The following is a 13,403-nucleotide window of genomic DNA, read 5'->3' as shown; positions in this document are numbered from 1 at the left end:
AGCCCTGCTGTGAATTGTCTGTGGGGCTGTGTGTGGCAAATAGCTGTTAAGCTGGTAGGAACACAGACCTCAGCTGTGGAACCACAAGGAAATGAATTCTGTCCACAAGCAGCAGGAGCCCAGCCTCTAATGGAAACCACAGCCCTGGCTGACATTGAATCCAAACAGCTGCTCCCTTTAGGAATGGGAGGGGTATGTGTCCATGTGTCTTTACTGTCTGCTTGTATGCCTGTCTGTTAGCTCAGAGTGCCTAGGCTCCTAGTTCAAACCCCACAACTAAATTAAATAAATTCACTCCATTAACGTGTGTGGTTTAAGCCATGTGTTTGTGATTATGTGTTATGCAGTAATAGAAAAATGTACCAGGCCAATCATTAATTTTTGTGTTTTGTAAGAGTCTTTAATGGGGTCCTGGAATTTGGCCTAATGGATGAAGTGCTTGCCTAGCATGCGTGAAGACCTGGATTCGATTCCTCGGTACCACGTACATAGAAAAAAGCTGGAAGTGGTGCTGAGGCTCAAGTGGTAGAGCTCTAGCCTTGAGAAAGTCCAAGGACAGTGCTCAGACCCTGAGCTCAAGCCCAGGACTGGCAAAAAAAAAAAAAGAAAGACTTTAATGGATGCAACTATTTTCTTCTTTCTTTGAAAGTTTGAAACATAGTAAGTAGTCAATATTAAAATTTTTTTGTCCATGCTGAAGAAAAAAGAAAGAAAAATGTACCAGGCAACAGTGGCCCTGTAATCCAGAGAGATCTGAGGATCACTGTTTGAAACCCAACCCAGGCAGAAAAGTGCATGATGAGGCTCTATCTCCATTAAACTACTCAAAAACTGGAAGTGAAACTAGCTCAAGTGGTAGAGAACTAGTGTTTGACATAAAGAGGCCCAGAAACACTGGCTTTATTTTATTTTATTTTTTTAAATTTGTGTCTTGATTTTTTTATATTTTTTCCCGTCGTGGGGCTTGAACTCAGGGCCAGAGCACTGTCCTTGGACTTTTCTCAAGGCTAGTGCTCTACCATTTGATCCACAGCACCACTTCCAGCTGTATGTGGTACCAAGGAATTGAACCTGGGTCTTTGTGTATGCTAGGCAAGCACTCTACCACTAGGCCAAACTCCCGGCCCAAATATTTTATTTTTTTTATTTATTTTTAAAATCTGGGTGCTCTCCCTGAGCTCTTCAGCTCATGGCTATTGCCCTACCCCTTGAGCCACAGACCTATTTCTGACTTTCTAGTGGTTATTTGGAGATTTGAACTGTGATCCTCAGATCTCAGCCTCCTGAGTAGCTAGGATTATAGGTGTGAGCCACCAGGCCCTGCTGAATATTTTATTTCTTGATATCTTGTTCCAGTCCTGGAGCAAGATCTCAGCCGACACACTTTGAGCCACAGCTCTTCTAGTTTTTGAGTAGTTAGAGAATTTAATAGTCTCCTATTGATGTTTGTCTCCATTTCTAACAGTACTGTCACTGAAATCCATGAGGAATTGCCCAATCTAAATACCCACTGTCTCCCAGGTATTTTAAAAACACAACAAAGGGAAGCACTGTCAGTTGTTTCCAGGCAACTTTTTTTTTTTCCAGTACTTGGGCTTGAACTCAGAGCCTAGCAATGTCCTTGCCTCAAGGCTAGAGCTCTACCACTTGAGCTACAGCACCACTTACAGCTTTTTCTTTGGATGTGGTATCAAGGAATCAAATCCAGGTCTTCATGCCTGCTAGGCAAGCACTCTACCACTAGGCCAAACTCCTGCTCCCCCGCCCCCTTTTTTTTTATGCCAGTCAGTCCTGGGGCTTGAAGTTGGTCCCTGGTCCCTGGTCTGTTTTTGGTATTAATTGGAGATAGATAATGGGAGAGGTGGCTCATGCCTGTAGTCCCAGCTACTTGGGAGGCTGAGGTCTGAGGATCATGGTTCAAAGCCACCTGGAGACTCATATCTCCAATTAACCACTAGGAAAGCAAAGTGCAGCCAGGGGTGGTGGCTCACACCTGTAATCCTAGCTACTTAGAAGGCTGAGATCTGAGGATCAAAGTTCAAAGCCAGTCTGGCACAAAAGGACCTCCAGTTAACCTCTAGAAAATGGGAAGTGGGACTTGGCTAAAGGGCAGGGTAGTAGCCTTGAGCAGAAGATGGACAGTGCCTGGCCCAGAGTTCTAGCCCCATAGCTGGGATTACAAGTGTAAGCCACTGGTGGCCAACTGCTTTATTTTTTGCCCACACCAGAACCAAGAGGTAGAACTCAGTGTCTGATGGTTTTTCTGTTCAGAGCCTGACATTCTACTCCCTGAGCCATGCTTCCAACCTCTTGTTTTTCTGTTTTGGGGATAAATATCAATCACTATACAGCCAAGATGGCTGTGACCTTGTTCTAGTCTCCCAAGTACTGGAATACAGGTCTCATGGTTGTTTTTTTGTCAGTCCTGGGCTTGAGCTTAGAGCCTGAGCACGGTCCTTGGACTTACAGGCTGGAGTTCTACCACTTGAGCCTCTGCACCATTTCTGGCTTTTTTCTATGTATGTGCTACCGAGGAATCAAACCTGGGTCTTAGTGCATGCTAAGCAAGCACTCTACTACTAGGCTAAACTCCTGGCCCTTTTTTTTTTTATTATTATTGTAATTAATAGAAGGATTATATTATATTCACCAAATAGAAAGTGCATTCCTTAATAATCATTGCTACCCTTTCTCATGTTTTTGTCCCCATTTCCCTCCTCCATACCCTCCCCTCATTGGACCCTTTTTTTTTTTTTTTTTTGGTCAATTTTGATGCTTGTCCCTGAGCTCTTCAGATTAAGGCTAGTGCTCTACCACTTGAGCCATAGTGCCACTTCCAGTTTTCTGGTGGTTAATTGGAGATAATAGTCTCCGGGACAGGCCGGGAGTTTGGCCTAGTGGATAAAGTGCTTGCCTAGCATGCACGAAGGCCTGGGTTCGATTCCTTGGTACTACATACATAGAAAAAAAGCCGGAAGTGGTGCTGAGGCTCAAATGGCAGAGCTCTAACCTTGAGAAAGTCCAAGGACAGTGCTCAGGCCCTGAGCTCAAGCCCAGGACTGGCAAAATAAAAAATTAAAAAAAAAAGTCTCCAGGACAAGCTAAGCGTGGTGGCTCACACCTGTAATCCTAGCTACTCAGGGCTGAGATCTGAGTATCAAGATTCAAAGCCAGCTCAGCCATAAAAGGACCTGAGACTATCTCCATTTCCAATTAACCTCTAGAAAATCGAAGTGGGGCTTGAGCTGAAGAGCTCAGGAACAACAACCAGGCCCATTCAAGTCCTATGACTCACCCCCACTCCCCCCCAAAAAAAGAAATTCTCACGGACTTTGCTTGAGCAACAACCCTCAGATCCTCAAGTTCTCAACCTCCTGAGTAGGTAGGAACCGCCAGCAGCTGCCGCCTAGTTTCCACTACGTTTTTATTTACTTTTGCAAAGCTGGGGATTAGTCCCACCCAAAGCCTCAGAGCTACAGTCCCAGCCCTGCTCTAGTTTTAGTTGTGAAGAAGGAGCAAGAGTTAACTCTATCCCAGACAGTGCCAGCTGCTTGCTTGACACCTAGAGGAAGCTATGTATATCGGTTTGCTAATCAGCAGTGAGCCACTTTAATTTTTAAATTCAGAACTGAGTTCTAACACAACAGATCATTCGGAGTTAGAGAAATTGTGGGTATCTCATATCTTCAAGTGGAAACCAGGGTGACCAGATCAGTTCATGTAGGATGAAGTGGGGTCCAATTCCTGACCCCTTCAGATGGCTCCTGATCCCTCACAAAACAGGATGTCTAGTATTTATGTCATCAGGCCTTATTCTTCAACATGAAGACCTGAGGTGCCAGTGTCACTTTCCTTTACCCCCTGCCGAAGCTACTACAACATGTCCTAGAATGTTCTAAGACAGTCATCTGCCTGGTCTCCATCAAAATCCAGTAAGAATCAGATTTCATGTGGGGGGTAGGGAAGACCAAGGGGAGAAGAAACCTTGACCTCCCACTCCCTTCCTGGAGTTCCTGGTTTAATTGGTGATGTGGTGTCCCCCTTTGTTCTGAGTCTGCAGTGTTGCAGGTTCGGGCCTGCAGGGCCAGGGACAATCCTCTTCAGCAACCTGTGTAGCCACCCGGAGACACGGGGCCATCTGGCTGCCTGGGGCTTCCTTGCCTTCCTCCCGCCAAGGTCAACAAGAGCAACTTGTCTTGTCACTGGGCGCCTGGGCCAGGAGCACAGGGCTGGAATCCTGGGGGAGGCCGTGCTGGGCGCCCTCCCCGTACAGGTGCAGGCTGTTGCGAGCAATCAGCTCCTTGGCCATCAGTACGAAGACTTCATCGATGTTCTTCGACTCCTTGGCTGATGTTTCCAAAACTGCCAGGAGGCCATACTTCTCCGCCAGCGTGCAGGCCTCCTCAAACAGCACGTGCCGTCTCTCCCACAGGTCTGACTTGTTCCCTGCAGATGAAAGATGGACAGATGGTCCACCAAGTCACTCATCTACCTTTCTCCCCCAAAGGACCTTTAAGAAGAACACTTTTGGGCTGGAAGCATAGCCTAGTGGTAGAGTGCTCACCTCACATTCACAAAGAAAGCCCTGGGTTCGATTCCTTCGTATCACATACATAGAAAAAGCTGGAAGTGGTGCTGTGGCTCAAGTGGCAGAGTGCTAGCCTTGAGGGAAAAAAAAGTGTCCAAGGACAGTGCCCAGGCCCTAAGTTCAAAGCCCATGACTAGGAAAAAAAAGAAAAGAAAGAAGATGAGGAACACTTTTAAACTCATGCCTACAATCCTAGTGACTCGAGGTAGAGATCCAGATGACTGGAATTCAAGATCAGCAAGGGCAAAATGTTAAGGAGACCCCCATCTCAACCAATAGCTGGGGTAGGTGGTATGCACCTGTCATGCCAGCTACACAGAATGCTGAGATTGGATAGGTGCTGGTTCAGACCAGTCCAGGCAAAGAAGATTTTAAGAAAGGCTCTGAGTTCATACGAAACAACTGAGGGGTAGCCAGATTTTGGTGCCAATCCTAGCTACTCAGACTGCGATCTAAGGATTTCCACTTGACTTGCTCAGGCTGAAAAGTTTGAGAGACTCATTTCCACTAATCTACAAGAGCTAGCATGGGGTGCCTGGTTAAGTGGTAGAGTACCAGCTGTGAACAAAATAGACAGGTGGGCTGGGTACTGGTGGCTGAGATTTGTGAGTCTCAAGGCTGGATCACTTAGGATCTTCGAGGGATTGTGTTGTGATTGATGCAGTCAAGTTTATCTGAGGGACTCCCTGGAGACTTGGGGCCACCTGACTGTTAATCTTGGCCTCCAGCAGTATTTCCTAGGTGGTCTTCGCAGCTCCTGTATTCAAATCTGCAGGGGTTTCACATTAGAACCATCCCCACTCATTCCAGATCTCCCCCAATGAGAAGCTCTAGTATGGGATAAAATTTGCTTTTTTTTTTTTTTTGGCCAGTCCTGGGTTTAAGCTCAGAGCCTGAGCACGGTCCTTGGATTTTTCTCAAGGCTAGAGCTCTACCACTTGAGCCTCAGCACCACTTCTGGCTTTTTCTAAGTATGTGGTACCAAGGAATTGAACCCAGGTCTTCGTGCATGCTAGACAAGTACTCTACCACTAGGCCAAACTCCCGGCCCCAAAATTTGCATTTTTAACAAGATTGTACATCCAGATGTTACTCTGAAAGGAATCTGCTGGGGATTTTGAGGCAAGATGTTTTCTAGGGTCTCATCCACAGCTTACGTTTTCCCACCCACTGGGGTCTGAATTTAGGAATTTTAACTTGCTCCAGTCCCTTGCTCATGGGTGACACTCTGCCACCTGAGCCATGCTTCCAGCCCAGCTTCTGTTGATTATTTGGGACAGGGTCTCACAGATTCTGCCTGGGCTGACTTAAAACTATGACTGTGATCTCAGTTTCCTTAGTAGTTAGGATTACAGGCAGGAGCCACCAGTGCCTGACTCAGGGCTTGTCTTCCTGGGCTGGACAGAGTGGTTCAAGCTTATCATCCCAGCAACTTGGGAACTGCGAAAAGGGAGACCCCGTCTCAAACAAGCAGGATGTTGTGGCACATGTTGTAACATTAGCTACTTGGAGGCAATAGATGGGAAAATTGCAGTTTGAGACTGTCCTAGGACAACAAAACTTTGAAACATAACTAAAGCAAAAGAATGGGGTGAGTCAAGTTCTGTGCTTAAACTACACTATTGCAGTTTTCTACCATGTCTTGGAAAATGCAAAACCAGACAAGAAGAGCATTGATAAAGGAAAGAACAACGTACCGATCAGCATGATGACCAAGTTAGCAGCTCCGTATTTCTCTATCTCATGAATCCAGTGTGGGACAGACTCGAAGGTGGACCGCCGTGTGAGGTCGTAGGCGATGATGGCCGCGTGTGCGCTGCGGTAGTAGCTCTGGGTAATGGTGCGGAAGCGCTCCTGGCCCGCCGTGTCCCACACCTGCATCTGCAGAAGGAGAGAGGCGGGGCCTGTGTCACCCAGGTCGGCCTGCTGGGGATCCCCAGCCCCTGAGGGGGGGACATGGACAGACATGCGTCTAGATTGGGAGCCCGCTACTCAAGGGCCCTTCAGCTCAAGGCTATGGCTCTACCCCTGGGCCTGGGTGCTGTCCCTGAGCTCTTCAGCTCAAGGCTACTCCCCTACCTCTGGAACCGCAGCACTACTTCAGGTTTTCTGGTGGTTAATTGGAGATAAGAGTCTCATGGATTTTTGTGCTTGGGTTGGCTTTGAACCTCAGTCCTCAAATCTCAGCTTCCTGAGTAGCTAGAATTACAGGTAGGAGCCACCAGTGTCTGGCTGTGATTGTGTCTTACTTACAAGGTTGATGTCCCAGTGCAGGACATAAACATGACTGTAATGTAGGAAGCTCTGGCTGAAAGGCAGGCATGGCCCCTCATCCCCTCTGACCTTCACTTTTTTGCCATCGATCTCCAGGGAGCGAACTGTGAAGTCTACCCCAATTGTGTTCTGCTGTATCTCGGTGTAGACCCCAGATTTGAAGTGCTGAACCACACACGTCTTCCCCACATTGGAATCTCCAATGAGGATGATCTTGAACAAGTAGTCAAAGTTCTCATCGGCCGTCCTGGCTGAGTTGGAGAATGGCATGACTCTAGTCTCCTAGAAAAGAAGAGGGAAGGGAAGAATTCAGGTTCTCCTTAGTGTCTGCGAGGCACTGGAGACACAGTGGAGATAAGAGGACAGAGGGGGTCGTGGCTTTTCCCAGTGCCAATATCTCGATGGAAGGAAGAGGCCAATGACTGGCCATACCCTCCCTGCTGTTTGTTGGCATTTTGGGGACCCTCAGATTGAGAGGGTCCTATTAGCATTTATGTATGTATGTATGTATGTATGTATGTATGTATGTATGTATGTATGTTTTGGTCCTGGTCCTGGAGCTTGAACTTAAGGCCTAGGCACTGTCCTCCTGTTCCTGAGCTTTTTTATTTTTCTCAAGGCTTGCATTCCACCACTTGAGCCACAGTGCCATGACTTTTGGTTAATGGAGATAAGAGTCTCTTAGGCTTTTCCTGCCTGGCTTGGCTTCTAGCCATGATTCTCAGATGTCAGCCTCCTGAGTTACTTGGGTGACAGGTGTGAGGCACAGAGCCTGGCTCTACTGGCATGTTCTGGTGGTCCAGTAAGCAGCCACATTAGCAGAGGCTAGCAGTTCCTAGGTCTGAGCCAGAAAGCACAATGGCAGAGGAAATGGCCTGAGTCAGGTGAGGGACATGACAGTGTGGACTTCACATGGAGGACTCCCGACCAGGCAGCCTGCGACACTGCCGGGGTCGTCAGGAAGCCAGTTTAGGGAAGAGTAACATGGCCCTGTTATTCCACTTGGCGCCTTGTTTTCCTTACCAGGAAGTTAGGAGTTTTGAGAATAATTCATATGGCCAGCCAGAATCTGAGCTCTGGTAGCTCATGCCTATAATCCTAGAGACTCAAGAGGCTGAGAGCTGAGGACCATGGCTTGAAGCCATCCTAGATAGAAAAATCCATGACACACACACACACACACACACACATATTTTTTTTTGTCGGTTGTGGGGCTTGAACTCTGGGCCTGGGCGTTGTCCCTGAGCTTTTCAGATCAAGGCCTCTGCTCCACCCCTTGAGCCATAGCACCACTTCTGGTTTTCTAGAGGTTAATTGGAGATAAGAGTCTCAGTCTCATGGTCTTGAGTGCCTGGACTGGCTTTGAACTGTGATCCTAAGATCCTCAGTTCTCAGCCTTCTGAGTAGTACATGAGATTTTTGTTAGTGGTTATGGGCTGTGAACTCAGGACCTGGGCACTGTCCCTGAGCTCTTTTGCTCAAGGCTGGACAGTGCCACTTCCAATGTATCCTTCCTTCCTTCTTTCCTTCCTTCCCTCCTTTTTTCCTTCCTTCCTTCCTTCCTTTTGTCATTTTGAGGCTTGAACTCTGGGCCTGGGCACTGTTCCTGAGCTCTCTTGCTAAAAACTAGTGCTCTACTACTTTGATCCACAGTGCCACTTCTGGTTTTCTGGTGGGTAATTGGAAATAAGAGTCTCATGGATTTTTCCTGCCCAGGCTGGCTTTGTACTGTGATTCTCAGATCTCAGCCTCCTGAGTAGCTAGGATTATAGGGACGAGCCACCAGCGCCTAGCTTCATTGAAACCTTTCTCTCTGTGGTTTCCACTTGTCAGTTGTGTATATCCCTCACTCATCTAGCACACATCCAGTTCCACTCCTCATCACAGCTCTTCTGATGCAAGAAGCTACATGGCTTGATCCCTGGACCTTGCTATGCTGTCGATTGCTTCTGCCCTGGTGCACCCTCCTGACTTCCTCAAATGCTTTTTTGGTTTTCTCTAAGGTCACGGAAAAGTCCTATGCTTGTAGTCCTAGTTATTCAAGGAGGCTGAGAACTTCAATCTGAAGCCAGCCTGGACAGGAAAGTCCATAAGAATCTTAGCTCCAATTAACCACCAAAAGGCTAGAAGCAGAGCTATGGCTCAGTGAGTGGTAGAGTGTCAACCTTGAGCAAAAAAAGCTAAGGGATAGCCCCAGTACACACACACACACACACACACACACACACACACACACACACACAGACAACACAGACACACAGACACACACGTCTGTATCACCACAAATTAAATGCACACAAATATTTAATTTGAACATCCAATCCCAGCTTTGGATGTTTCTGAAATCACATATGGGTATATCCTCTGGCAAACCAGAGACACAAACTACTTTTCTGTTGTTTTTAATTTGTTTGACTTTTCAACTGAAGGAAGCTAATTCCACTTCCGGTGTTTTATCACTGTAACTTGAGCTGAGACCTTGTTTCCTCTCCCTTCCTCTGCTTTCTCCCGGTGAGCCCCCAGGATTTCTACAACACCCCTCTGCCTTGCCCCTGTGCCCCGTGGAATCGCCAAACCACCCCCTCCATCACACATCCTGCACCCCGCACCCTCACCTGTTGCTTCCTGGGCTCCAACTCTTGCCTCACCCAGCAAGCAGGTAAATGTGTTCTTATTCGCCTGGTTTCCTTTGCAGCCCTCAGCTCCCCTTCTTCCTCCTGCCTCGCTGCGTGGTGGGAACTGTAGTTCTGGCCCTGGGTGTCAGGTTTGGTGGCCTGAGAAAGTGAAAGGAAAGTGAGTCAGTTCCTCCTGCTTTCCTCGGGGTACAGGGACACAGGTGAGGTGCTGCCCAGCACCGGGTTCTTCCACCATCCCTCATCCTGGCAGACTGGACAAGATGAACTGGTCCTCTCACTCAACCTGCATGGTGTTAAGATGCCCTGTTCCTTTCCACAGGACTCCACAAAGGGTCTGACATCCTGCATTTTCCTGGCTATTCCATGTTTGACAATCTGCTTACATGCTTTCTTCCTTTCTTTGTCTCTGTCTCTGTTTCCCCCTTCTTCCTTCTCCCCATACATTAGCTGTACCTGCAGGCGGTTCATTCTTACATTTCCACACATGTATACAATATATATCCCCTAAATAACATGTGTGTGTGTGTGTGTGTGTGTGTGTGTGTGTGTGTGTGTGTGTGTACTTGGGATTGAACTGAGGAGCTCATGCTTCTGCCTTGGCTTTTTTCTCTTTTAAGGCCGGCACTTTACCACTTGAGCTACAGCACCACTACTAGCTTATTTCCCTTTGTTTATATGGTACTGAGGAATTGAACCTATGGCTTGATACACACTAGGTGAGCACTGTATCTCTAAGCTCCATTTTCAGTACCAGCACATATTAACTTTTGAGTCTGAGCCAATAGTTTTATCAGTTCCCTATACTGGTGGTAGAGGCAAAGAGCTGACATGAATTTTTCTGACGGCTTCTACCCATGAAGTCTAGCATTTTAGCAACTTTTCAGAGTCTATTCCATGACCACTAGATTCTTTCTTACCAGTTGTGACATGAGGCATAGGTACAAGGCACTATGGGTACGAGAGGCAAAATAGCACCAGAAACAACCTGACGGGTTTAGTACAGTGTTTTCAAACTGTGGGTGCAAACCTATGAATAAATAATGAAATCAATTGTAATGAATGGCAACTAGCATTTTTTCCAAGAAAAAATTAGAGAAAGGGGCTGGGAGTTTGGCCTAGAGGTAGAGTGCCCGGAAACCCGGGTTCGATTTTCGGTACCACTTACATAGAAAAAGCCAGAAGTGGTGCTGTGGCTCAAGTGGTAGAGCACTAGCCCTGAGCTCAAGCCCAGGACTGGCAAAAAGAAAAAAAATAGGGAAAAAAAATCAATGTGTCTCCCTTCCTTCCTTCCTTCCTTTCTTCCTTCCTTCCTTCCTTCTTTCCTTCCTTCCTTCCTTCTTTTCTCTTTCTTTCTTTCTTTCTTTCCTTTCTTTCTCCTTCCTTCCTTCCTCCCTCCCTTCCTTCCTTCCTTCCTTCCTTCCTTCCTTCCTTCCTTCCTTCCTTCCTTCCTTCCTTCCTTCCTTCCTTTCCTTCTTTTCTTTCTTGTCCTGAGACTACTCAGGGCCTGAACACTGTCCTTGGCCTTTTCCTCAAGGCTAATGCTCTGGTGCTCTGCTATAGCACCACTTCCGGCTTTTCTATGTATGTGGTACCAAAGAATGGAATCCAGGTCTTTGTGCATGCTAGCCAAGCACTCTACTTCTAGGCCAAACTCCTCGCCCTTTATGAGACTCTTATCTCCAATTAACCATCTGAAAAATTGGAAGTAGAGCTGTGTCTCAAAGTGGTAGAGTGCTAGCCTTAAGCCCTAAAGGATCAGGGACAGCACCCAGGTCCTGAGTTCAAGCTCTATAACTAATTAAAAGAAAAAAAAAAAGGGCCAGGAGTTTGGCTTGCCTAGCATACATGAAGACCCAGGTTGGATTCCTTGGTTATCACATTCATAGAAAAAAGCTAGAAGTGGTGCTGTGGCTCAAGTGGTAGAGCTCTAGCCTTGAGAAAGCCCAAGCTCTCAGGCCCTGAGTTCAAGCCCTGGGACTGGCAGAAAAAAAAAAGAAAAAAAAAGAGATAGTGTTTGATGGCATGTTTGGGTGAATTGTGTGTGTGTAAGTTGTACAGGGAGTAATACTGTATTTGTTCTTGTAAACTGAGGCATCCTGAGATAGAGGCAATTTATTCTTCCCTAGAACATTGCTTCCATTATTCCTTCAGATAATCTTTGTTTTACTGACTATTTGATAGCCAAATTGCTATTGCAGATTGAGCCTAGGACTGAATACGCTTGGCAAATATTCTATTGCTTGAGCCATACTACCCAGCCCTGGGTAACGTGCAAAATGTGACTTGTCTTACCTAAGATTTCACTTCACCAGGCGCGGGTGCTTGTGCCTACCATCTTAGCTAGGTTGAGATCTGAAGACTGAAGTTCAAAGCCAGCCCAGGCACACAAATGTGCTGCAGGCTATGGTTTGGAGAATTGCCGTTACAAGTCTGCAGCTTGGGAGGAGAATGTAGATCAAGGCTGATCACAAGCTCCTGAGCCAAGGGCACAGGAAAGAAGCCCTTTTAGTGCTGGTGTCAGTGAGGTGAGGTGTGAAATGTCTTCTAATTATTGCTGTTAGAAAAAGCCGGAGAGCCAAGAGAGCATCCACACAAGTATGAATCAACTGTTACAATGTCCAGCTAGTTATGGAAGCCCAGCCCAGAGACGCTTCTCTCTGCTCAAGCAGCTCAACCAAGTGACTCTAGGTACAAAGAACAGTGTGGGCCACAGCAAAGGGACACACATTTATAGATGGACATACGTATATGGACATACATGTGCACAGGTGCATTTAACAGTTGTTTGCTTATTTATTCATTGCTGGTACTGGGGCTTGAACTCTAGGGCCAGGTTGTGTTTCTTAGCTTTTTCCTTCACTGCTGTTCTATCACTTGGGACACAGATCCAGAGATCCACTCAGGATTTGTTTGGTTTCTTTTTTTTGCCAGTCCTGGGCTTGAGCTCAGGGCCTGAGCACTGTTCTTGGACTTTCTTAAGGTTAGGGTGGTAGAGCTCTACCACTTAAGCCTCAGCACCACTTCTGGCTTTTTTCTATGTATGTGGTACTGAGGAATCGAACTTGGGTCTTTGTGCATGCTAGGCAAGCACTCTACCACTAGGCCAAACTCCTGGCCCTCGATCATTATTTTTTTCAAGAAGGTGTTATTCTGTTCTTCATTTTCATTAAAAAACTAATCGTGTAGTTAGCTGAGTGTATGACTAAGCTAAACTTTAAAAGGAATGTGCTTCGTTAAATGCAGTTGCCGCTATAGATTCTTAGTTCTGCACCCTACTCCTCTTTACACCCCCATAAATTAGTGAATGATAACAAGCTGACAGACTTTAGCAAGAATTGGAGGACCTCCAGGAACCGGAAACATGGCTTGTTGCTATTGTTGTTGTTGTTGGTGGTGATGGTGTTTGTTTTTATTTATTTATTTTTCTTTTGAGGGTCAAAAGAGGGACACAGAAAGAGGAGGAGGAGGAGTGAATAAATCCAATCATTATGTGAAAAATAACCTGTGTAACTTGTGGGCAGGGATGGGAGGGAGGAACTGGGGGAAAATGAAGGAAGGGTGACATTGTCAGATAAAAAGAAATGTACTCATTACCTGACTTATGAAAAGGTAACCCCTCTGTAAAACACCTTAATAAAAAATTATATTAAGCTGGGTGCTGGTGGCTCACCCCGGTAATCCTAGCTACTCAGAAAGCTGAGATCTGAGGATATATGGTTCAAAGCCAGCCTGGGCACCAAAGCCTGTGAGACTCTTATTTCCAATTAACCAGCAGAAAACTGGAATTGACCCCATGGCTCAAGTGGTAGAGTGATAGCCTGGAGCTGGAGAAGAGCTCAGGGACAGCAGCCAGGCCCAGAGTTCAAGTCCCACCACACACACACACACACACACACACACACACA

At 46.6% G+C, this 13,403-nt stretch overlaps 1 protein-coding gene across 1 annotated transcript; it reads right to left on the bottom strand.

Annotated features, from left to right (window-relative positions):
• Positions 1–3,214: 3,214 nt before the first annotated feature.
• Positions 3,215–9,631, bottom strand: Rab19 (RAB19, member RAS oncogene family). The gene is made up of 4 exons (XM_090332412.1): positions 9,478–9,631; positions 6,932–7,144; positions 6,286–6,469; positions 3,215–4,446 (listed from the first exon to the last, which is right to left on the bottom strand). The coding sequence occupies exons 2-4, from the start codon at positions 7,130–7,132 to the stop codon at positions 4,178–4,180; spliced, it is 654 nt and encodes a 217-aa protein (XP_090188538.1). The 5' UTR covers positions 7,133–7,144; positions 9,478–9,631; the 3' UTR covers positions 3,215–4,177.
• Positions 9,632–13,403: the final 3,772 nt, after the last annotated feature.

This window comes from Megascapheus bottae, chromosome 5 (assembly GCF_031878675.1).
Source record: "Megascapheus bottae isolate mThoBot1 chromosome 5, mThoBot2.hap1, whole genome shotgun sequence".
NCBI classification, from domain to species: domain Eukaryota; kingdom Metazoa; phylum Chordata; class Mammalia; order Rodentia; family Geomyidae; genus Megascapheus; species Megascapheus bottae.
This window is presented reverse-complemented; position numbering and strand designations above follow the sequence as displayed.